The 25455-nt window shown below is 37.4% G+C and overlaps 1 protein-coding gene across 3 annotated transcripts in view; it reads left to right on the plus strand.

Moving 5' to 3' along the window:
- Positions 1–25455, plus strand: part of MAP4K3 (mitogen-activated protein kinase kinase kinase kinase 3) — a 788683-nt gene that overhangs the window by 638049 nt on the left and 125179 nt on the right. For all 3 annotated transcript variants that reach the window (XM_053711916.1, XM_053711915.1, XM_053711914.1), the window contains 4 exons: positions 8873–8915; positions 14464–14626; positions 17515–17636; positions 20353–20394. In XM_053711916.1, coding sequence (XP_053567891.1) covers positions 8873–8915; positions 14464–14626; positions 17515–17636; positions 20353–20394 — 370 coding nt within the window. The remainder of the gene's footprint in view (positions 1–8872; positions 8916–14463; positions 14627–17514; positions 17637–20352; positions 20395–25455) is intronic.

Consider the following 25455-nt stretch of genomic DNA (forward strand, 5'->3'; position numbering starts at 1 on the left):
ATCCCAAAGTGTTTGCGGAGATATGCAACAGGTGGGGACACTGGAGATAGATCTCATGGCGTCTCGTCTCAATACCAAGCTACCCAGATATGGGTCGAGGTCCAGAGATCCTCAGGCGGAGCTAATAGATGCATTAGCAGTGCCTTGGAGATCCTGTCTAATTTTTTTCTTTTCCCGCCGTTACCACTCCTTCCTCGTGTAGTGGCCCGCATCAAGCAGGAACAGGCATCAGTGATACTGATTGCTCCATTGTGGCCGCAAAGGATGTGGTTTGCGGATCTGGTGGGGATGTCATCTTCTACTCCATGGAGGTTACCTTGTTGCAGGGATCTGCTGGAACAAGGCCCTTTTGTTTATCAAAATCTAGATTCTCTGAGGCTGACTGTGTGGAGATTGAACGCTTAGTCCTAGCTAAGAGAGGTTTTTCTGAGAGAGTTATTGATACTCTCATTCAAGCTCGTAAACCGGTTACTCGTCGCATCTATCATAAGGTGTGGAGAACCTACTTATTCTGGTGTGAAGAGCATGGATTTTCCTGGCATAAAATTAAGGTTGCCAGGATCCTATAGTTTCTCGAGGATGGACTGGAGAATGGCCTTTCTGCCAGTTCCCTGAGGGGGCAGATTTCGGCTCTGTCTGTTTTACTGCACAAGAGGCTCTCGGAACTTCCAGATGTACAGTCCTTTGTTAAGGCTCTGACTAGGATCAGACCTGTGTTTAGATCTTAGGCTCATCCTTGGAGTCTGAATCTTGTTCTTAAGGTTTTGCAATGGGCTCCGTTTGAGCCTATGCATGAAATTGACATTAAATTGTTATCCTGAAAGGTTATTTTTCTACTGGCTATTGCTTCTGCGCGCAGAGTATCTGAGATTGACGCCTTGCAATGTGAGCCTCCTTATCTGGTGTTCCATTCTAATAAGGCTGTCCTACGTACTAAGTTAGGTTTTCTTCCTAAAGTCATGTAAGACCACAACATCAATCAATAGATTGTGGTGCCTTCCTTGTGTCCCAATCCTCCTTCTGTGAAGGAACGTTTGCTTCATTATTTGGACGTGGTTCGCACCTTGAAGTTCTATCTTCAGGCTATTAAGGATTTTAGACAAACTTCTTCCTTGTTTTTTTGTCTATTCCGGGAAGCGTAAGGGACAGACGGTCTCTTCCACTTCCTTATCTTTTTGGTTAAGGAGTGTTATCCGCTTTGCTTAAGAGACAGCGGGACATAAACCTCCTCAGAGGATTACGGCTCATTCTACTACGACAGTGGCTTCCTCTTGGGCCTTTAAGAACGAGGTTTCTATAGATCAGATTTGTAAGGTCCTTACATACTTTTTCAAAAGTTTTCGGGAGAAAGGTTTTGCAGGCTGTGGAGCCCTCAGATTAGGGTCTGCCTCTCTTTTTGTCCCTCCCGTAATCATTCATTGTCCTCTAAAGCTTGGGTATAAGTTTCCCAACAGTAAGGAATGATGCCGTGGACTCTCCTTATATTGAGAAGGAAAACATAAATTATGCTTACCAGATAATTTAATTTCCTTCTGTTTGAGGAGAATCCACGGCCCCCGTCCGTGATCTCTCTGATGGGCGGCCCTCTAAATTATATTTATCTTCTGGCACCATTTATACCCTGATATTTCTCCTACTGTTCCTTTTTCCCTCTGCAGAATGACTGGGGGACGGGGGAAGGGGAAGAGGTATTTAAAGGGACACTCAATCAAAATTAAACTTTCATTATTCAAATAGAGCATGCCATTTTAAACAATTTTCAAATTTACTTCCATTAACTAAATGTGCACAGTCTTTTTATATTTAAAATTTTTGAGTCACCAGCTCCTACTGAGCATGTGCAAGAATAAGTGTGTATGCATTTGTGAATGGCTGATGGCTGTCACATGGTACGTGTATGCATTTTTGATTGGCTGATGGCTGTCACATGGTACAGCGGGAGTGGAAAAAGACATAAATTTTAAAATTGTCAGAAAAAAAATCTACTACTCATTTGAAATTCAGATTAAGTGCTATTTCATTGTCTTGTTATCTTGCATTTGTTGATTATGCAAATCTACTGTGTTGACTGGTCCTTTAAGCCTTTGGCTGGGGTGTCTTTGCCTCCTCCTGGTGGCCAGGTTCAGTATTTCCCAACAGTAAGGAATACTTAAAGGGACATAATACTCATATGCTAAATCACTTGAAACTGATGCAGTATAACTGTAAAAAGCTGACAGGAAAATATCACCTGAGCATCTCTATGTAAAAAAGGAAGATATTTTACCTCACAATTTCCTCAGCTCAGCAGAGTAAGTTCTGTGTAAAAAGTTATACTCAGCTGCTCCCAGCTGCAGGTAAAAAAATTTAAAAAAATGAAGAAATGAACAGCAGCCAATCAGCATCAGCACTGCTGAGGTCATGAACTCTTACTGTGATCTCATGAGATTTGACTTAACTCTCATGAGATTTCATAGTAAGCTTCCTTTACCTGTGGGTGAAATAATATGAGAGTGCACGATGCTAGTCCCTTCAGATGTCCCAGGACAAACACACTAAAATGCTGCTTAGAAATCCTTTACAATGGGAGGTGGCTACTGAGGAACTTTTGAGGTAAAATATCTTTCTTTTTTACATAGAGATGTTCAGGTGATATTTTCTAATCAGCTTTTTACAGCTATGCTGCATCACTTTCAAGTGTTTAAACATTTGGGTATTATGGCCCTTTAATGTAAAATAAACCCTAAGCTAGCTACAATATAACTAATAGTTACATTGTATCTAGTTTAGGGTTTATTTTTATTTTACAGGCAAGTTTGTATTTATTTTAACTAGGTAGAATAGTTACTAAATAGTTATTAACTATTTAATAACTACCTAGTAAAATAAATACAAATTGACCTGTAAAATAAAACCTAACCTAAGTTACATTAACACCTTTCACTACACTACAATTAAATAAATTACCTAAATGAAATACAATACGATTAAATAAATCAAATACAAATAGCTACATTACAAAAAAAAAACCACTAAATTACAGAAAATAAAAAACAAATTACAAGATCTTAATACCTAATCTAATAGCCCTATCAAAATAAAAAAAAGCCCACCCAAAATAAAAAAAAACCCTAGCCTAACCTAAACTACCAATAGCCTCGGTTTAGGAGTTAGTGTACTTTTAGCACTTTAGTTATGAGTTTTATGCTACAGCTTTGTAGCGTAAAACTCATAACTACTGACTTTAAAATGCGTTAGGAATCTTGCGGGATAGGGTGTACCACTCACTTTTTGGCCTCCCAGGACAAACTCGTAATACCGGCGCTATGGAAGTCCCATTGAAAAAAAGACTATACGCAATTTGCGTAAGTTGGTTTGCGGTAAGGCCAAAAAAGTGTGCGGTGCCCCTAAACCTGCAATACTCCGTAATACCAGCGGGCGTAAAAAAGCAGCGTTAGGACCTGTTAACTCTGCTTTTTCACCTTCCCGCAAAACTCGTAATCTAGCCGAATGTTTGCAAAGATACAGTGGGAATATTACAACAATAGAAAATTATCCCAGGCGAAACAAACACACTCTAGTGGAAATCTGAACTTCAGTTTAAAATGTCACTTTAAGGCAATGTTCCGTGAAAAACAGGCATATAGGCTTAACATACACACCCCCCAAGGAAGCTTCAACAACCTCAATCCTCCAAGGCATCCACTGATGCGGAATAGGGTGAAAGTAAAAGACTCACCCTTCTGCCATAGGAGGTTTCTTATCGGCCCAAAAGAAACTTAGTGGGGAACTCCTCAGAGGTATAATCCTAAATGGGGACAATCTGCGGCTAAAGCCGCCGGTTCACCTATAGGAATTAACTCCTCTCCGTACCGCTTCTAGTTTCAAATGTCGGGCCTCCGCAGCTTGGTGTGTGACGTCATCGGGGTTGTGCGTAGTTGGGGGTGTGCCGCCTTCAGCCTATCACCATCCAGGAAACACGGTGCTTGCACTGTATTGACTTCACAGTGAAAACCGAAGTTTGAGGATCTTCGAAGGGACAAACTGCCAAAGAACAGGGACTCCTTGTCATCCCAAAGTAAATAGATAGCAAAAGATGAGGCAGCAGTCGGTTCCTTGTGTGCATAAAAACCAATTCTTTATTCTTCTTGTTTAAAACAATACTTCACATCACAGCAAACAGGTAAAAGGAATGCAGGTGGTTGACTAGTTTCGGCAATGCCGTAATCATAAACCTGCAATCACTTAAGAGGTGAACATATTTAAAGGGATTGCTTAACACAGTGATTGGTCAATGTTAATGGGAGGTTACAACCCCTCCCTTACATATTAACCTCTTACTAGTAAATTACTTGTTGCATCTAAATGCAGCATTTAACATGAAAATATTCCAACTATGGCTATAGAACTTCAATTAAATCGCTTGTTTAATACAAAATACAATTTATAAATTTATATAATGCAATGATCTAGTAATCTTGAAAACTGATCTGCAGGTTAGAGCTCTATGCAATGAGCAGAGAAAACCTTTACTAATAGATTGTAGAACCTTTTATTAAGAGCTAAGGTGTAATCATGTTAGAAATAGCAATGGTTAATTATTCAACACTCAATAGGCTGTTAATGAATATATTTCCAACAATATACAAATATATATATATATATATGGTTACTAAATTCGTAAGGGCCATCTTAAATTTTAAATTTTTAAATTTTACGCCTGGTTTAGAAAACGTAAATGCCATCAAAAATAATAGGACCATTCTCATGATAAACAAATATTGCTTTAAACCTTAAAATATTTGGACAGATGTGTGGTGATCGATAGCACCAACAAATTCATTTGCCATTAGAGCTATTATTAAGGAAAAAACTATTTGATAATGATAGCCATAAAATATATTCAAACACATGTATGTTACTATTGAGTATGTTTAAACACATTCAAAGTGCCCATAGTAATATATATTATACATATAGCCAGTCCGTGGGTTTGAATCTATAGAGCAGAAACCAGCTTGTCAATCACAATATTGCAACAATATATATGTGTGTTTTGTTTTCAAGAGAAACTATTGCCAGATCAGTCACGGTGGAAGATTGGCAGTATTACAAATATTACAACTATTATGGTTGTTACAAATATGGTCTAGTGGGCACCAGTCCAAATCAATGGGATAAATATGTAAAGGGTAACAGTGTAGGTGATAATGGAACTCTCAGCAGACCTCTGAAAAGACCCTTAATATATAAGCTCAAAAATAAGCTCAAAAATAAATATCAGATAAAGTCAGAGTGGAAAATATTCATTAATGCCAATGATTGATGAGATCAAACTCAGAATTGAAGCCCTCTGGCACCTGTGTACGGAGTTTGAAAATCCAGAAGGCTTCCTGTCTGGCTAGAATCTCATCTTTATTACCCCCTCTTGAGGGTTGCTTAATCTGTTCAATTGCCCTCCAATTAAATGTACTGACATCTCCGTCGTGTACCTCAATGAAATGCTTTGCCAAAGCCGAACAAGTTTTTTCATTTTTGATATATCCTAGATGTTCTCGTATCCTCGTACGGACATCTCTCGTAGTCATGCCTACATATTGCCGGCGATGTTGAGTGCATTCAATGAGGTACACGACGAATTGGGTTGAGCACCTGATGCATCCTTTTGTATCAAATGCATCATTGGTTACATAAGAGTAAAATCTCTTTCCCTCTGTTATAAAGTCACACGCCTTACATCTGGCACTGCTACATTTGTATGTACCATTCACAGCTAGCCATGTGGCTGATGTCTCCTTTTGGGGTAAAAGGGATGGAGATAGAATGTTACCTAGAGTTGGACCCCTAGAGTAAACACAATTGAAACCCTTTTCCACTGTCTTTTTTAAGGCCTTATCCCCATATAACAATGGGAAATATTTTCTTATGATATTACAAATGTCATTATATTCAGAAGAGTATTGAGTAACAAAAAGGATTTTATTATCACCCTTTTTGTTTGGTCTACTTCTGAAGGTATCACGTCTATCCACTTTCCTCACCTCCTTAGCCACATTTTCCACCATATTGGGCTGGTACCCTCTCTCTATCAATCGATTTACCATGTGTGTACTCTCTTCCTCAAAGTCTGTCTCAGTATTACAGATACGTCTTGTCCGCAATAGCTGACCTTTGGCTATCCCTCGGAAAACATGCCTCGGGTGAGCACTTCTGCTATGCAGGAGTGTGTTACCCGAAATAGGCTTCCTATAGAGGCGGGTGATGACCTTTCCTGTGTCAGCAACCCCTCTAAGGGTAACATCCAGATAGTTAATGGTTGATTTATTCCACTCAAAAGTGAAATTCACACCATTTTCACTTTCATTAAGGTAGCGCACAAAGTCACTTGCCTCTGCCTCACTCGATTTCCATATCAGAAGCAAATCGTCAATGAAGCGCCTATACAGGCTGATATGTCTCCTATAGGGATTACTATCTGCATAGACAAAGCACCTTTCCAGCCAACCCATGAAGATGTTGGCATAGGAGGGGGCAAATTTTGCCCCCATTGCCGTGCCCTGTCTCTGCAGATAGTAAGTGCCCTCAAAAAGGAAGTAGTTGTGCTGCAGCAAAAAGGTAGTAACCCTAAGTATGTAATCCATTAGGTATTCCTCCATGTTGTAGTGCAGCTCCAGAAAATATTTAATGGCTTTTACTCCCAAATCTTGTGGAATACTGGAGTATAATGATACCACATCCACCGCCAACCAACTATGGTCTGTGGTCCATATGAAATCATCTAGGAGCTGCAATACATGTGTCGTGTCCCTGATATAACTATGTAGGTCAAGGACAATTGGTTGGAGGATGGCGTCCAACCATTCAGACAATGGCTCCAAAAGGGAGCCAATGCCTGAAACGATTGGGCGCCCCTTTACATCGGAGAGACATTTATGAACTTTGGGCAGGTGGTGAAACACTGGAGTGATAGGATTAACCACATATAGATATTTGTGGGAATATTACTTACTAAGATAGGTGTATGATATCATGGCACTTTACATTTTTAGCGAAAGTATTATTTATATAGTTTAAAATGTAATTTTAATATTTAGGTATTTACTTTAAATTGTAATATACACACACAGGTTTAGTGAGGTATATTTTGATGATTGCATTGTTAGTGATCATACTGTATAACTCAGTAAAATTACATCTGGGTATGTTAATAACACAGACTTCTAAGCTGTCCCTATTTGAGTGTGACAGTCCCTAATTCTGAGCTCTGTCCCTCCGAGTCAGGCATGTGTCCCAATTTGCAGATTTTTCCTTAGCCCCACCCATATACCACATAGACGCGCCCACAAACTATCCAGATACACCAATCAACTGGTAGACACTCCCTTGATTCTGCCCACTATCCACCATCGGCCCCCCTCAACCTCCTGAGCCCTAATACCTAGCCACAAATGTTGAGTGTTATGAATTAATAACATTATTTTAATTAATTGCAGATCATCATTGGTAAGCTCTTAAAATCAATCTGGTTAAAAAAAAAAAAAAAATATGGTTTCATTTTGGTTGCCAGAAAAAAATAAATACTTTAATTGATGAACAGATTTATGGATGTGTTTTGATATTTTATATAAAAGGGAACCCTAAAAATGCAAGACATTAGAATGCAAGATTAGCCAGAAAATATGATATTAACATATTTTTTCAAATGCTGTTAGTCTAGTGCAGGGGTCAGCAACCTTCGGGTCCCAGATGTTTTGTAACTACATTTCCCATGATGCTCAGATAGCCTAAAGAGTTTCTCAGCATCGTGGGAAATGTAGTTCCAAAACATCTGGGAGCCGAAGGTTGCTGACCCCTGGACTAGTGTAAAGTTGTATTCACTAGTAATGGCTCCACCATCTTATAAACTAGATTTACCTAGGTTTAAAAGCCAGTTATCTCCTCTGCTGAGGATTGTTAGGGACAGTTATAAATGAGCGATTAGAGTTTCACAGGGTCCAATGTCCCTTTAAAGATTCTGTATAGCTGTTTTTTTTTCTTTTATCATAATCACAATATATTTGAGCTGTCGCACATGTAGTCAATAAGCATTGTGGGGTGGCTACATAACTTATGTACAGGAAAGAAATCTATCTATCTTGGAAGCTGTATTTTGTGTATTACGCATATAGACCTTCAGGTTTATTGCAGGATACACATCTTGTTTGTTTCCATACATCCTGGAGCAATCGAAACAAACTAACGAAGGAAATGTCGCTATTAGCCTAGTTCATACATGTATTCACTGATGTTAACTGGAGTCTGTCTTTGGTCATTAGTTATATTTAAACACTGTTTCTGAATGCAGAACAAATCTGTAGAAATCAATAGGCAGGCTATATATATATATTGTTCTACTATAATTTGTCCTTAACAAATCAGTAAACACAAAGATGCATTTAGGATTTTAGTAAGCGCTGTAATCAATACATAAAATGTCCTTTAATGTTCCCTTGGTAGCAGTGATGATTGGGGAACTTGTAAAGAGGATCTAAAATGCACAAGCAGGGCAAATCTGAGTTGTTTTATAAGATCTAAATGAGAGTAGCCTCACTCTGAGCAAATGTCTCTAGTTGACCCTTCTCCACAGAGAAATCTGCTTATAGAATCATTATCCTTGACTATAACTGTCTTAGTATGATCTGATGTTTATTGATCTGAACTGCCTGCGGATTCCTCATTTTTTCTTGTATACCTTTAGTATTAATTTAAAGCATTCTTCAGGGGGTTTGATTTGATCAATTTTCTGTTGTTTATTTACATTTATTTTTTTTTGGCGGTCAGAATTGTTAGTTACACCTAATGTAAAAGGACAGTGATTTTAAGTTTATAATTTGTAACTTGTGTTTGTTTTTAGTTCAACTATAAAGCCTAAGGTGCCGCCACCTCTACCACCAAAGGTGAGTGATCATTATTTAATCAGTATTAGTCAGTAAACCATGGGCTACCATATTGTTGGCCATATATAACATTCTTATTGTCTACCTCAAAGCAGAGATGGTCAGTAGCTAGACCAGATCTATTGGCTCGGTCCTTCTTTTCATGATTCCTCTTGCTAATGTATTATTTATCTTTTGTTAAGTTTGCATTCTTCTAAATCATCTATTTAGTAATCTTTCCAGAGTTCTGTCAAACTTGTACATTTGGCCATGGACTTAATTCTAAAAAGTACTTTGGTGGAAATGAATTGACTGTGATCAGGCTTATACATAGTGGTTTGACTCACTTTTAAAACTAGTTATTTTCTAAGTGCTCGTATATAATTTAAAATAATCTGTGCATAATCAAAAGTTAAATAAAATGTTAAAAATACATCTGCAGTGACATCTATGAAGAGCATTATTCTATAAAAATGACATCTTATATTCCAATGGCTCTTATATGCCATAAAATATGGTGAATACTCTAGCTGGCACCAATGATTTGTAGGCCACATTCTCTTCATTTTTTTTTTCTGTTCATCTTTGTGTGCAACCTATAGAAATGGCACTTTATAGACAATGGGTAACCTGGGATTTTTCTTTGTAATATAAGGCATAGATAATTAAAGATGGGTAGAATGCAGAAATACAAATTAGAACAGAGATCTGTAAGCTGGCACAAATAGAGCAAAATATTATGTATAGTTTTTAATATCAATAGTAACCACAGGTTTATGGATTAAAAAGAAATAAGATATTCTTAGCATCTCTTAGCTGTCCAGGTAAGCAATATATTTTAATGTGAACATTTGCCTTCTGGGATAGTTTATTTTTCAGTTATTATAGATTTAGTGACCCACTTAAATCTTAATCTATATGTACAAATGTTAACATTAAAGGCTCATTCACAACTGAATACACTTTAACTGTGCGTGTCCCTCTCAGAAGTGTAACATTCTCACAGGATACATTTGCCTCAATGACTTTATAGAACACCTGATCTATAAAGCACATGTTTTTCAGGGGAATAGAGTGCAGGGTTTTGGGGGGGGGGTTAAACACATTTTGGAATAGGATCTTACAGCATCACTCAGTTACCTTTATTGTTTAGTTTAAAGAAGAGGACTTTTAAAGGATATGTTAGTAAAATAATAAGATGCATAAATTCATTAAGAGTTTTTATTAATACACAATTGTCCCTTGGGAGGTAAACACATAATTAAACTCCTGCAAAATCAAAACTAGGGCTGCAACTAACAATTATTTTCATAATCGATTAATCGGTCGATTATTTTTTAGATTAATCGACTAATCGGATAAAAAAAAAATAATAATAATTGTTTCCTATATTTTAAATAAAATCAACATACTGAGTGTTACAAATATAAACTTCAGACTAAAACTTTACATTAAAACAACTGTTTGTCAAATGTTGAAGCACAGTTTTATAATTAAACAAAATAAAACCGCAAACTGTTTGAAAAGAGGTACAACTAGAAAGAGTTAGACTATCACTGTTAATAACATTCTGTTGTTCACTCTTTGTATTGAAATGCAAAAATCTCAACATGTCCACATGCTTCTGGCTAAGGCTGGTTCTCTGTTTGCAGCTATATTTCCTGCAGCAGAGAAGAAGCACTCCGATGGTGTTGAGGTGCTTGAGATGTATAAGTAGGGTTTTGCCAATTTCACCAAAGTGGGATATTTATCTTTGTTAGCTCTTCACCAATGCAAAGTGTTTTTCACCTTGGCAAGGGGCCTCTCAATAAAGTAACCCTTGACTTCATTCTAACATAAAAAATATCTTGAATATCTATATGCAATGGTAAATAACCAGCTATAAGGTTAGGGGAAAATATCTAGTCCACTCTAAAAATAACAGATATTTATATACTTATAAAGGTTAAATCTGGTACATATTACGATTTTTAAAAATATAAAAAACAAATCAAAATCGCTAAGGACTATATATCAATAACAGGACAAAGCCTTACACATTTATTTATACAGTACATATAATCAGCAATAGCAAGCAATACGCTAATAATTGTGCAAACAGATAATAGTTCACATCAATTTAAATAACTTCCATCAATCTATTATATCTGGGTTGCACATAAGCCAGTGGTAGTTGTAAACATATACTGTCCTGAAAAAGTGAAAAGTAGACGTCTGTAGACATCCTTTAGGGTAAGGACATAACCATAAAACACAATACCATGTGCAGGAGTTCATTGGAGTGAAGCAGCTGGTGTTGTGCACAGACCAACTAATTGCAAACCAACTAATCGATTATGAGATTCGTTGACAACTATTTTTATAATCGATTATTATCGATTATGACGATTAGTTGTTGCAGCTCTAATCAAAACTATTGAGCTACTCCTGAGCAGGACACAGAGATTGGAGGCTACATGGTTGTATCTGTGATTGGCTCATTGGCTGTACCCTGCTCAAAAGCAGAAATGCATTGCAACTCTTTTTTTAATGTAACAATGATTTTATGCGTGCACAAAATATACCAACATTATCACAGCCAAACGGGATGCCTTTAGGGAGCAATGTCACCGAACAGATACAAACACTGTCTACTCAATCCATAAGAGTTAAAAGATTTATAATAAGCACTTTTACACTAATTAAAATTAGTCAAATCTCTAGTCCAACAAACACACATCACCGTAGTACCAATAATTATGTGCCTGTTCCAATCCCTTAAAAAGACATACGTATATCTCTGTGTTTTGGAGCATAACAGGTTCATTTGCACGTCACTTATTAGTATCCCTACACACTAGTAAAAGATTCATCAACATACATGTCCTTATATCTGTTATGTTATTGCTAAGCCCAAAGAAAAAACACCATTTTGTTTGTAATAAAGTATAATGTGTGGATTATGAAATCGGTAGATTGATGGAGATACTGATTTTTGCATTGTTTTCAAGAAGTAACAATTCTGAACTTCATGGGATATTAACACAAGAATGTCCACAAACACAGGAGCACCAGATACCGGATTCTTTTGTTCATTAAAAATAAAACCTTTTCTCCAACATTCAAATGCAACTTGTAGTACAAAAAAGGCAAACAGTGATCGGTTTAGTAGCCTGAGGTCACTAACAGTAGTATTAACAGAAGAAACGCTTTTTTATTTTAGTTACTGGAAAAACACACTGTCAATACCTACTGCCATCCAGAAGTGCACACTGTATTGCCAATACATACCCTGTAGAGCTCCAGAGCTGACCACGGCCTGTGATTGTTGCCTACTCACATATGCTACCTTTGATTAGCTCAGTGACCATGTTCATCTCAGGACCAGTAGTAGATTGGCTGTGCCAAGTATGGGTTACATAGGGATAGGCAAGCAAAACTGCACTAATACATTTATTGTAGCTTTATGTGCCTTTAAATTGCAAACCAGTCACTACTGAAAGTCTTCTGAACTGATTTCTATTTCAATGCAATAAAACTGCCTGAAGTTACAGATTGCTTTCTTTCTGTCCCTTGGAGAAAACTAGCATTTCTAGCAGTTCGTGCGAGCCCTGTCTCTTTTCTTTCTGTCTTTTATTTACCTCCAAACATTTGAATCTTAGATTAATGAATTAAAGTCAAATGAAGCAAAAAAATGTACATTAGCAGGCTGGTAGAGATAATAGGGAGGGCTGCCTGCAGCTGTATGCGCAGCGCCTTCCATCATGCAGACCAGAAACAAATCTCCTGTACATAGCACTTTTGTCCAAATGCAATAGAATAGGAATAAAAATGTTATTAGCTGGAAGGAAAGTGCTCTGAGACCCAGCAATGTTAATGTTCCCTTTTTAAGGCATTTATGTCAGACTTCTTAACTATTTACTGTGTGTGGGAAGAATCCTCTATTAACCTGCTCTGTTAGCACGAGGAAAATAAAAATAGGAATGGCTTTGATCCAAACAAGACATTGCCTGGAGCAAGAATTGATGTGAAGGTGCCCTTTGTCGTGTTCAGAGTCAATCAAAAATATACTGTCTGAGTCAATTAATAATAATGTACAAACTAAATTAAGATTACCTTAAAATAAGCAGTTTCAAATATGTGCATTATGTCAGAAAACAGCTGAGGCTGTTTTACAATTGGGTGATCTTTGGTGGTTTTTACCCATTTCTTTATTTTCTTTTTTTTTGTCTTTGTCAACAAAGTAAGGTGTAATGAGTTTGTCTTGTGCTGTATGATATTTTTCCCAACAAGCCTTTTGTTACAGTGCCCATACTGCGTCTGAAGTTTCTATGTAGTTTGTGCATTGCACCCCCTCTTACGGTTTTTAATATATTGATTGGCAGCTCCCATTTAATGCACTCCAGCAGGTAAAATGGATCTTTGGGAACACATTCAAGGGGAGAAGGTATTAGAGTACACTTTCCCTTCAATGAGTATTAGCAGGAAGTAGCTATTGACACATGAGATTCAGCAGGAAGTACCTATCAGCCAGTGAACATTAGTAAGAAGCACATATCATCCAATGAACATCCATTGAACATTATTAGCTGTTACCCAACTGATACAACTGTATTAGTTTCATATTACATTTTAAAGTTTTTTCTTTACATTGTTTATGGAGAAAACAACATTTTTAGGTGGTGTAGTTTTCTATGGCAGACATTTTTAGAGTACAGTATCCCTTTAATGCACCTACCTGTCATTATTTTGAGCTTTAGAATTACATTATAATGCATGAAACCATGTTACTTGACTATTTTACCACAATGTGCTTTTTGTGTTGTTTTAAAATATAATTATAGCAGCATTGCACATTTGTTTTACATGTATTACAAAGAGCTACTAATGATCATACATTTTTGATGAACCAATTAGTTTCACTCTTCTTTCATACCACATTTTAATCCCCAAAATAGATTTATAAAATGCAACTCACCAGCGGGATTTCTTAGGATAGACAAATGCTTTTTCTTATTATACACCCATGACAATGGGATAAATATATCAATTTGCCAATCAGTTGCAGGCTCTCTCATTTGTGCCTGCGACTGATATTTTAAGGGACATGAAACCCATTTTTTTTATCATGATTCAGATAGAGAATACAGTTTTAAACAACATTCTAATTTACTTCTATTATTTAATTTGCTTCATACTCCAGATATCCTGTGTTTAATAAATAGCATTGCACATGGGTGAACCAATCACAAGTTATCGATGTGCAGCCACCAATCAGCTACTGAGCCTATTTAGATATTATTTTCAACACAGGATATCAAGAGAATGAAGCCAATTCGATAATGGAAGTAAATTGGAAAGTTGTTTAAAATTGCATGCTCTTTCTAAATCCTAAAAAATTGGATTTCATGCTCCTTTAAGAAACAGCGGTTTAAACCCTCTCTGGCAACTTACAGTTGGCGAGTGAAAATCACCCCCAGATTCATTTGACTGGGGTGCTTGGTCCATAAGAACAAGTCTGAATTTATATACTCAATATTTCAATTATGTTTATGAAATATTTAATATAAATGTGGGTGTTTTCTTGCAGCCTAAATCTATATACATACCACAGGATATTAGCGCTTCAGATGAAGACAACCAAGGAACAATTAAGCGATGTCCTGTTTCAGAAAGTCCAGCACGGCCAGCATCTTACGTTCCTCCGAGACCTCCTCCTCCACGGTTACCCCCTCAAAGATCCAGTGTTTTAGGTAATTGCAAGAACTCACACTAAGTTTCCATGGATTTTTATTCCATTATATTATTTTGAATTTTATGTTGGATTTAAATGAATATGTAAATATGCATTATCAAGTTGAAACGATAGGCAGACTATATCATTGTGATCAATACAAAATAGAATAACTTTTTTTAATCCCAAATATATACTCTTTAGGAGTTTTACAGTAGACATGGGCTAATACATTTGTTCTTTCTCATAATTGATGTTACTTGATAATGTATATTTCTATTTTTTTCATTTCAAACATATTTGTTCAGCATATTACTGTAGTGCATCTCTTATCTATAGAATGTAAAATGGAGTTTGTAGCTAAGGATCTGCCATTAATTGGTACCTTTTTAAAAGCAGTCAATTTATCAGATCTAGATAGAGAAACAGATATATATAGCTAGATAGAAAAATATAGAAACATAGACAGACAGAGAGTTACAGGACGACAGATAGACACTGAGTGACAGACAAAGAGATGGATACAGGCATAGTGATATAGTTATAATATTCTATTTAGACCAAGGGAATAACCCAATAGGGGGCGCTACTGAGAATGGTATACAATATATATGTGGGCCCACGTGACCATATATAAATGTTTCAGACCATCAATCAACAGAGTACTAACATAGATACAATATTGGTGTGTGTATGCACACTATTATATACCCCAGTCCTAGATCATGGATGAAAGACAAATACACAAAGTCCAAGATGACCCAATATGATACAGGTATCTGTCTTCTATGGAACTGGAGGCAGCACTCTACCTTCACCCTCCAAAGGTTAATGAATCTAGAATCAAACACAAGGAAAGAGGCGCCGTATGTGTGAATCTGAAACAGCCAACATCAGATATAAAGCATGTGCAGGGTACTCACAATGTGGAAAGGCACTCCAATGTGCCTATAGGAGCAGGCTGGTATTCACAGCAAACCAGCTGGCTGAACCGGCAATCCAGGATACCCAAGGTAGAAGACTCTGTGTCTTATCGGACTGTATGTACTGGATCCAGCGATATGGGAACAGGAGCTAGGTGCAAACAAAGGCACACCACTGTGTGAATCTGTAGGGGTACACTGGTAAATATGCAATCTTTGCAGGGTACTCACATTCTGTGGCGGCACTCATTTGTGCCAATAGAGACAGGCTGGCTTTCTCAGCAACCCAGCTGGCTGTGTAGGATATGAAGCAGGATACTAGGCAGCATTCAAGATTAACAGGTAGCTCAGAAATGAACAATTGCAATGAGGATCTTATCATCGAGTAGCGGCTACTCGATGATAAGATCCTCATTGCAATTGTTCATTTCTGAGCTACCTGTTAATCTTGAATGCTGCCTAGTATCCTGCTTCATATCCTACACAGCCAGCTGGGTTGCTGAGAAAGCCAGCCTGTCTCTATTGGCACAAATGAGTGCCGCCACAGAATGTGAGTACCCTGCACAGATTGCATATTTACCAGTGTACCCCTACAGATTCACACAGTGGTGTGCCTTTGTTTGCACCTAGCTCCTGTTCCCATATCGCTGGATCCAGTACATACAGTCCGATAAGACACAGAGTCTTCTACCTTGGGTATCCCGGATTGCCGGTTCAGCCAGCTGGTTTGCTGTGAATACCAGCCTGCTCCTATAGGCACATTGGAGTGCCTTTCCACATTGTGAGTACCCTGCACATGCTTTATATCTGATGTTGGCTGTTTCAGATTCACACATACGGCGCCTCTTTCCTTGTGTTTGATTCTAATATTCTATTTACTAGTATTGTATATTTTTTTTATTTTCTTTGGAGTCAATAAGGAGACATGAGCTGGAAATGTTAAAGGGATATAAAACCCAATTTTTTTTCTTTCTTGATTCAGAAAGAGCATGCAATTCTAAAAAGTTTTCCAATATACATCTAGTATCTAATTTGTTTCATTCTTTTGATATAGTTTGTTTAAAAGTATATCTAAATAGGTTCAGGAGCTGCTGATTGGTGGCTGCATATAGATGCTTTGTTTTATTGGTTCACCCATGTGCATTTCTATATCTTCACAAAGGATACCTAAAGAACAAAGCAAAATAGATAATAGAAATAAATTGGAATGTTGTTTAAAATTGTTTTTGAATTATAAAAGAAAACTTTTGGGTTTATTGTCCCTTTAAGAAAAGATTTTAAAGGGACATTGTCCTCCATGATTTTCTGTTATCCATATAAAAGAGTTAAGGTAGAAAACCCTTTATCCAAACTGCTTGGGACCGGAAAAGGTTTTGATTTCGGAATAGTTTTGATTTTGGATTATTTGCATTTTTAAAAGTGGACAGTTTGGAGAGGGGATGGAACCAAGTGTAAATAACAATACCTTACATAATTCAGGCTAAATTTACATCATAATACAGCTTATACATGCAACCTAAAGGTAGTTTTATATCATTTTTATTACATTTGTATGCATAATACCCTCATAAATACAGTACAGTACTGTAATAAGAACAGTAATATTTATTATTTTAAATAATTATAGACTATTTATTTGCATTTTAGAACACAAAAACAAACCAACGACACAGGCAAAGAAGATTGTGACTTACAGGCAGGGAGAAATATTAATATTTGATCATTTTATTTTCTATAAAATATTAATTAAAAAGATTGGATTTCAGAATAAGTTTGGATTTTCCGGATTTGGTTATTTGTACCTTTATTAGTAGGAGCTACACAACTGATACCGTTGTGTTAGTTTCAGGTTTGATTTAAACAGCTTTACTTCAAATTAAACAAAAAATCAGCATGTGTTAAATCTGCTTTTTAATATGGATGAAAATACTGTAGTACAATGTAAACATATGGATATTGATGCTTACATTATTTTTTTTCTTAGGCAATGGAGTAGGCTCCATCCAGTTAAATGGAGACAGGGAAAATCCTTTGCTTCAGCAAACTGAAAACAGAATTTCCAAGTCGCTTAGTGTGCCTTCTCGCAAAGAGAAGAAGGATGTGCCGGTGGGTGCCAGTTTATTTGCTTACTCTAATTGATATAGCTTTTGCTTTGCTAAAATGTAAGTGCATCTAACCAAATCATTGTAGCTAATAAATATGGGACAGAAGCTATAGCAAATAAAATGTTATTGATATTTAAATACAGTGCTAAATACCAGTACAGTTCAGTACAGGTCAGCTGTAGCTTTCAATGGTGTCTCCAAGTTGTTACATGTAAACCGGAATGACACAGCAGGGGGTGCAACACAGATCCCAGGTTTATACAAGATTCTCTTCTATAACAAGACATATTTTACTCCTGAGGAAGGGTTATTACACTGAGATGTGTGCAGCATTTAAAGGATTCTTTTATGCTCATAAGTATTTATCAATGACTTTGGCAATAGTTTTTTTTAAGATGACTACGTAGTTTATTTGGATACTCATTCACTGATTACATACGGAAAGAGGAGCGCTCTACCAGTAACGAACAACAGCTCGGTAGCTTGTTCTATGGCGAGTTACCACCTAAGAGCAGCCTCTTTTAGCTCAATTGTGCGTTTCACAGAGGAGAACTTTCCTGAAGTGTATCAGTCTGATCCCGCCTAACAAGGTCAGTCCAGCCCCAAAATACCAGGTAATCCTTCGGATCATGGCAACCCAAGTGATCATTTTGGGCTTTTGTGCCTCATTAGTGAGGGGCACCTATATACCTCTAAGCACATTAGGCGAGAATCCACGACTGGTTTCTCCCATCACACTTCGCGTGATTTCTCCGGGGTCATATTGCAAAAACATACAGAAAGACAAGTGCTCTACCAGGAATGAACAGCTCAGTAGCTTGCTGTATGCTGAGTTACCACCTAGGTGCTAAAATGTACTTGATTACACACACAAATCTTCTCTTTTCTGTGTCATGAATTTACAACAATAGAAGATTATAGAGACATGATGAGTTGTATGTTGTGAGCATAAAAGAGCCCAAATCTTTGGATATATTGCATTAATCTGTATTATTATACCCCTGGAATTGGTTTTAATTTATTTTCTGTTTATGCAAAAAACGCTGCAATCTGGATTGTGTGTGTTTTAGCTAATAAATATCCACTGTCTGCTCACCAGTCATATAACTGTCAATTTGCCTTAATGGACATTAAACACTTTGAGATTGTAATATAAAATGATAAACTGTATAAATAAAAAAAAACTGCAATATACATTCATTATTTATTTTGTCCCCTTTCCCTGTAATTCCATTCTGAAATTGTGAGCATTTCAGTTCTTGTTAGAAATGGAAGTGCAGAACACTGTTATATTCCACACAGCCATTTGCTGCACACTCTAGTGACCTATTTATAACTGTCTCTAATTGGCCACAACAGAGAAGGTAACCTAAGTTACAACAAGGCAGCTCCCTTTGTTTTTTAGACACTAAAACTTTACACTTATTTTGTCAATATTTAAACAGCTAATTAAACTTTAAAAAATAAATTTACATGTTATTCACAGAATAATCTTTTATTTGAATGCACCATTCTATCTAGCATTCGTTTAGTGTTTAATGTCCCTTTAAAGTATCATGTGTAAGAGAGACAGAGAATATATCCACAATTAAGTACTGCAACAAAAAAAAAATCTGCATACAAAATACATTTTTAAGAGCATTTAAAACAATCATTTTGTTAGCAATTTTGCAGTCTGTTCGGCCATTTAGGGACAGAAATAAAATCAGCTTCTGCGCTGATCAAATAATCACTGTGTAGAATGTTGTAGAGTCAGGGTCCTAAATCTAGCAAGATGCAATTCAGCCTTTCTGGGTACAGTGGAAAATCACAAATTTGAGAGTTTAATTTCAGGAAAAGTGGGCAGAAAAATAAAGTTTACATTTTTACCAGTTTGACTGATTGGTATATAAAGTGATATTTTGTGTGGTTGAACATTTTGTACATAGTCTCAGTTCTAGCATCAAATTGCCTATTAAAGGGACAGTAAACACCTTTCTTAACAATCTTTTTACTGCAGTCATTTTTTAAAAGCCAAACTCCACCCATCATTTGCCTTATTTGGAGGAGCCAATCTGGGCTTTAGTCAGCAGACAGCAAGGCTAGTCCCGGTCATAAAGTTAGGATAAAGTGAAATGTTTTACAGTTATCTGATAAATCCAATTTGGGATGTATGTAGCAGAGTTAGCCTTGATATGTCAGCAGGGTGCATATCAAGTTCTGAGAATTAGAAATTGCTCAATTTTCAGAGCTAAATTACATGGAAAGGGGGCAAAATAAATAATGGAATTATATTGCAAAGTTTCTCATTATACACTAAACATTTTATAAATATCTCCAAGGTTTTTACTTTACTTTATCATTTATAATTTGTATAATAACAAGCGAGATCATTTTTTGGTTGATATGTTTAATATAAGATTCCATAAATAAAACGTCTTATGTGTAATATATTATTATATATTAGGCTGCAAGCAAATATGACATTTCTGTTAAAAAGTTTTTGTTGTGTAATTCCTTTGGTGCGTGTGTTAATTTATAATAAGTCCCAATGGTGTTTCACACCTCCTTGTAAAAATGAATGTGGCTTCATAACTGAATTTATCCTTAGGGATATTCTCTTCTGCAGTTATTTAAATGGTGACCAATTAATTTGACCCAATTTCTTTGTGAGAAATGTTACTCACAGATTAAAGCTGTGTTCTAAACTTGTCTAAATCATCTTCCTCTTTTTTTAGAAACCAATTAGCAATGGACTTCCACCTACGCCTAAAGTACATGTGAGTATTTTGTGAAAAGCGTCAACACATGACATGTTTAAAACACTTGTTTAATCGATACTGGCAGCTCTGACGTTTTTTTTTATTTTTTTGTACAAACTTTAATTCCTAAGTTTTACAAATTCAGAATCTCAGGCAAGGGAGGTGGCCGTGCTTATATTGCAGATATCCTAAGATACTAAGATGTTTAGCCGACAGTTAAAGGGACAGTAAAGTCATATTTAGACATTATGATTCAGACAGAACATACCATTTTAAACAACTTTCCAATTTACTTCTATTATTTAATTTGCTTCCTTCTATTGTTAGCCTTTGCTGAAAGGTTTATCAGCTAAGATCCTAGGTTCTAGCTGCTGATTGGTGGCTGCATATATATATATATATATATATATATATATATATATATATATATAGCAAAACAGGAAACAGCACTCTCTGGACTTAAGTAAAAAACAAGTAGTTTATTCAGTAACGTTTCGGGGAATGCTCCCCTTCATCAGACCGATGGGTCTGATGAAGGGGAGCATTCCCCGAAACGTTACTGAATAAACTACTTGTTTTTTACTTAAGTCCAGAGAGTGCTGTTTCCTGTTTTGCTACATTTCAACTACTCTAGCACCCTGGCCCTTGGAGAACTGTTTGTGAGAGTGCAACTGACTCTTTTTGCCTATATATATATATATATATATATATATATATACCGATTGTCATTGGCTCATCTATCTGTTTAGTTAGAAACCAGTAGTGCATTGCTGCTCCTTCAACAAATGATACCAAGAGAATGAAGCAAGTTTGATAATAGAAGTAAACTGGAAAGTTGTTTAAAATGGTATGTTCTATCTGAATCATGAAAGAAAAATGTTGGGTTTCTCATCCCTTTAAAGGGATATTAGTTCTTGTTTTATATCTGCATAATACGTTAGCAATTACGTTTTTCATTGCAACATATTGTAAAAGCATCATATCATTTAATAAGCAAAATGTACATTGTTGTAACCCATGGACACACCCCTAAAACAGTCTTTTAAGTTTCTTTACATTATTGCCTCTGCTTTGCCAGTTAGGGACATGTATACATTAGTTTCTACACGGCTCAAGCATTCACTGTGTAGAATATAACAGGGTCAAAATTCAGAACCTTTTAGTTAGTTAAATTGTAGGGAAGTTGGCAAAATAAATAATGAAAGTATATTACAATGTTTGTTTTTCTTTTTAAAAGACAACTATTAACTCACAGAAATGGCCTATTAGGCTGGAATAATATTACTTGTGACAACTAAACTTCTAGTTGAGAATTATTTTGATAATATAAAAACGCATTAATTAAAGAAGGCTCTTAAAACCTGTTGTAAATTAAAGATATCACTCACTGGGTATTAGAGTATCATAAGTTTAAAAGACCATTGAGCCACTTCATTATACTCCATCACAGTATTTGATGAATGAAAGCCCGTTTTTTAAAAATACTATTAAAAACAGGGGCACTTTCATTCATCAAGGTTTACAAAGCAGTTGTTTTGGTAAAAAAAAATACCTTTTTCTTCTATAAGGTACGACGAGTCCACGGATTCATCCTTTACTTGTGGGATATTATCCTCCTGCTAAAAGTAAGTGGCAAAGAGCACCACAGAAGAGCTGTCTATATAGCTCCTCCCTTAGCTCCACCCCCCAGTCATTCTCTTTGCCTACTCTTAAGTACTAGGAAGGGTAAAGTGAAAGAGGTGATAAAATATTAGTTTTTAATTTCTTCAAGCAAGAGTTTTTTGTTTTAAATGGTACCGGTGTGTACCATTTACTCTCAGGCAGCAGATGGATGAAGACTTATGCCTGGAGGAGGATGATCTTAGCATTTGTCACTAAGATCCAGTGCAGTTCCCACAGAGACTGAGGAGTACAGGAAACTTCAGTGTGAGGAACATTTTCATGCTATATAGCAGTGAGGTATGTTCAGTCATGTTTTCTGGAGAGACTGTGTATTTCAAAAAGGCTGACAGTATCCCCATGAGGATAAGGGTAAGCAGTAATCCTAAGAGCTTTAGAAGGGCATTACTAAGCTTGCATAAGGGGCTAATTAAAAAATGGTTGACACTGTTTTTTGAATGTTTGTGGGCAAACATTTTATGAACTGGGAGTGCTGTTAACGTTTTGTGGGCAATAACGTTTTTTTGGCAACTTTATTGAGGGTACACTTGGCTTAATTTTTGTGTCTCAGAACCCACATGGCTAGTTTAAAACCGCTCTGGTGCGGTTCTTTCAGGCTGTAAAGACATCGAGTGAGATGGGCGGGGCCTATTTTTCCGCCTCAGGTGCGCAGTTGTTTTCACGCAGCAAGCTCCAACTCCTGAGGGCCCTTGTGGATGTTTTGGGCCAAATTGAAGCTTTAACCCCATATTTACAATCCCTAAGGGCAGGTAGGCACCACAGCAGGGCTGTGGCGAGGTGTTGGGGGTGTTTTTTTCCAGATTTAGGCCTTATTTCAATCCGGTTTGCACAATAAATGGTTAAATGTTTTATTTTCTTGTGGGGCAAACTTAACTACACAAATTGAGTCTGCTATCAAAAATTTGAAAAGTTTGGTGCATTTGCAGAACGTGTATGCTTTTTTTCTCTTAAAGGCGCAGTACCGTTTTTAGGATTGATTTTTTTTTTACTAAATAAAGTGTTTTCAAGCTTGTTTGTAGTCATTACTAGCCTGTTCAACATGTCTGACATTGAGGAAAGTCATTGTTCAATATGTTTAGAAGCCATTGTTGAACCCCCACTTGGAATGTGTCCCTCATGCACTGAAAGGTCAATTAAATTGCAAAGAACATATTTTAGCTACTAAAAGTATGTCGCAGGATGATTCTCAGTCAGAAGGGAATCAGGTTATGCCATCTAATTCTCCCCAAGTGTCACAACCATTAACGCCCGCACAAGCGACGCCAAGTACTTCTAGTGCGTCTAATTCATTCACCCTGCAAGATATGGCCGCAGTTATGAATACTACCATCACAGAGGTTTTATCTAAGCAGCCTGGGTTGCAGGGGAAGCGCAGTAGGTCTGGTGTGAGAACAAATGCTGAGCCCTCTGACGCTTTATTAGCCATATCCGATGTACCCTCACAATGTTCTGAGTTGGGGGTGAGGGATTTACTGTCTGAGGGAGAGATTTTGGATTCAGGAAAGATGTTCCCTCAGACAGACTCAGATATGACGGCTTTTAAATTTAAACTAGAACACCTCCGCTTGTTGCTCAGGGAGATTTTAGCGACTCTGGATGATTGTGTCCCTATTGTAGTTCCAGAGAAATTGTGTAAAATGGACAGATTTCTAGAGGTTCCTGCCTACACTGATGTTTTTCCGGTCCCTAAGAGGATTTCGGACTTTGTTACTAAGGAGTGGGATAGACCAGGTATTCCGTTCGTTCCCCCTCCTACTTTTAAGAAAATGTTTCCCATATCAGACACCATGCGGGACTCGTGGCAGACGGTCCCTAAGGTGGAGGGAGCTATTTCTACCCTGGCTAAGCGTACAACTATACCTATTGAGGACAGTTGTGATTTCCAAGATCCTATGGATAAAAAATTAGAGGGTCTCTTAAAGAAAATATTTGTTCATCAGGGTTTTCTTCTCCAACCTATAGCGTGCATTGTTCCTGTAACTACTGCAGCTGCTTTTTGGTTCGAGGCTCTGGAGGAGGCTCTTCAGGTTGAGACCCCATTAGATGATATTTTGGATAGAATTAGGGCTCTCAAGATAGCTAATTCTTTCATTACAGATACCGCTTTTCAACTGGCTAAATTAGCGGCAAAGAATTCAGGTTTTGCCATTTTAGCGCGTAGAGCGTTATGGCTTAAGTCCTGGTCTGCTGATGTATCATCAAAATCTAAGCTTTTAGCCATCCCTTTCAAACGTAAGACCCTATTCGAGCCTGAACTGAAAGAGATCATTTCAGACATCACTGGTGGGAAAGGCCATTCCCTTCCTCAGGATAAGACAAATAAGATGAGGACCAAACAAAATAATTTTCGTTCCTTTCGAAAACTTCAAAGGTGGTCCCTCTACCTCTTCCCCTGCTGCAAAACAAGAGGGGAATTTTGCTCAATCCAAGTCAGTCTGGAGACCTAACCAGACTTGGAACAAAGGTAAACAGGCCAAGAAGCCCGCTGCTGCCACCAAGACAGCATGAAGGGGTAGCCCCCAATCCGGGACCGGATCTAGTAGGGGGCAGACTTTCTCTCTTTGCTCAGGCTTGGGCAAGAGACGTTCAGGACTCTTGGGCTTTAGAAATCGTAACCCAGGGGTATTTTCTAGGTTTCAAAGATTCTCCTCCAAGGGGGAGATTCCATCTTTCTCAATTGTCTGCAAACCAGACAAAAAGAGAGGCGTTTTTACGCTGTGTAGAAGACCTATATTCCATGGGAGTGATCCGCCCAGTTCCGAAAGCAGAACAGGGGCAGGGGTTTTACTCCAATCTGTTTGTGGTTTCCAAAAAAGAGGGAACCTTCAGACCAATTTTAGATCTCAAGATCCTAAACAAATTCCTCGGAGTCCCATCTTTCAAGATGGAGACCATTTGGACTATTTTACCAATGATCCAGGAGGGTCAATATATGACCACCGTGGACTTAAAGGATGCGTATCTACACATCCCTATCCACAAAGATCATCATCAGTTCCTCAGGTTCGCCTTTCTGGACAAGCATTACCAGTTTGTGGCTCTTCCCTTCGGGTTGGCCACAGCTCCCAGAATTTTCACAAAGGTGCTAGGGACCCTTCTGGCGGTTCTAAGACCGCGGGGCATAGCAGTGGCGCCTTATCTGGACGATATCTTAATTCAGGTGTCGACTTACCAACTAGCCAAGTCTCACACGGACATTGTGTTGGCTTTTCTAAGATCTCACAGGTGGAAGGTGAACGTAAAAAAGAGTTCAATTATCCCTCTCACAAGAGTTCCATTTCTGGGATGGAGGTCAGGAAATCAAAGATTTTAACCACCTGCCGTGCTCTTCATTCCATTCCTCGGCCGTCAGTGGCTCAGTGTATGGAGGTAATCGGACTGATGGTAGCGGCAATGGAC

This window comes from Bombina bombina, chromosome 4 (genome assembly GCF_027579735.1).
Source record: "Bombina bombina isolate aBomBom1 chromosome 4, aBomBom1.pri, whole genome shotgun sequence".
Classification (NCBI taxonomy): domain Eukaryota; kingdom Metazoa; phylum Chordata; class Amphibia; order Anura; family Bombinatoridae; genus Bombina; species Bombina bombina.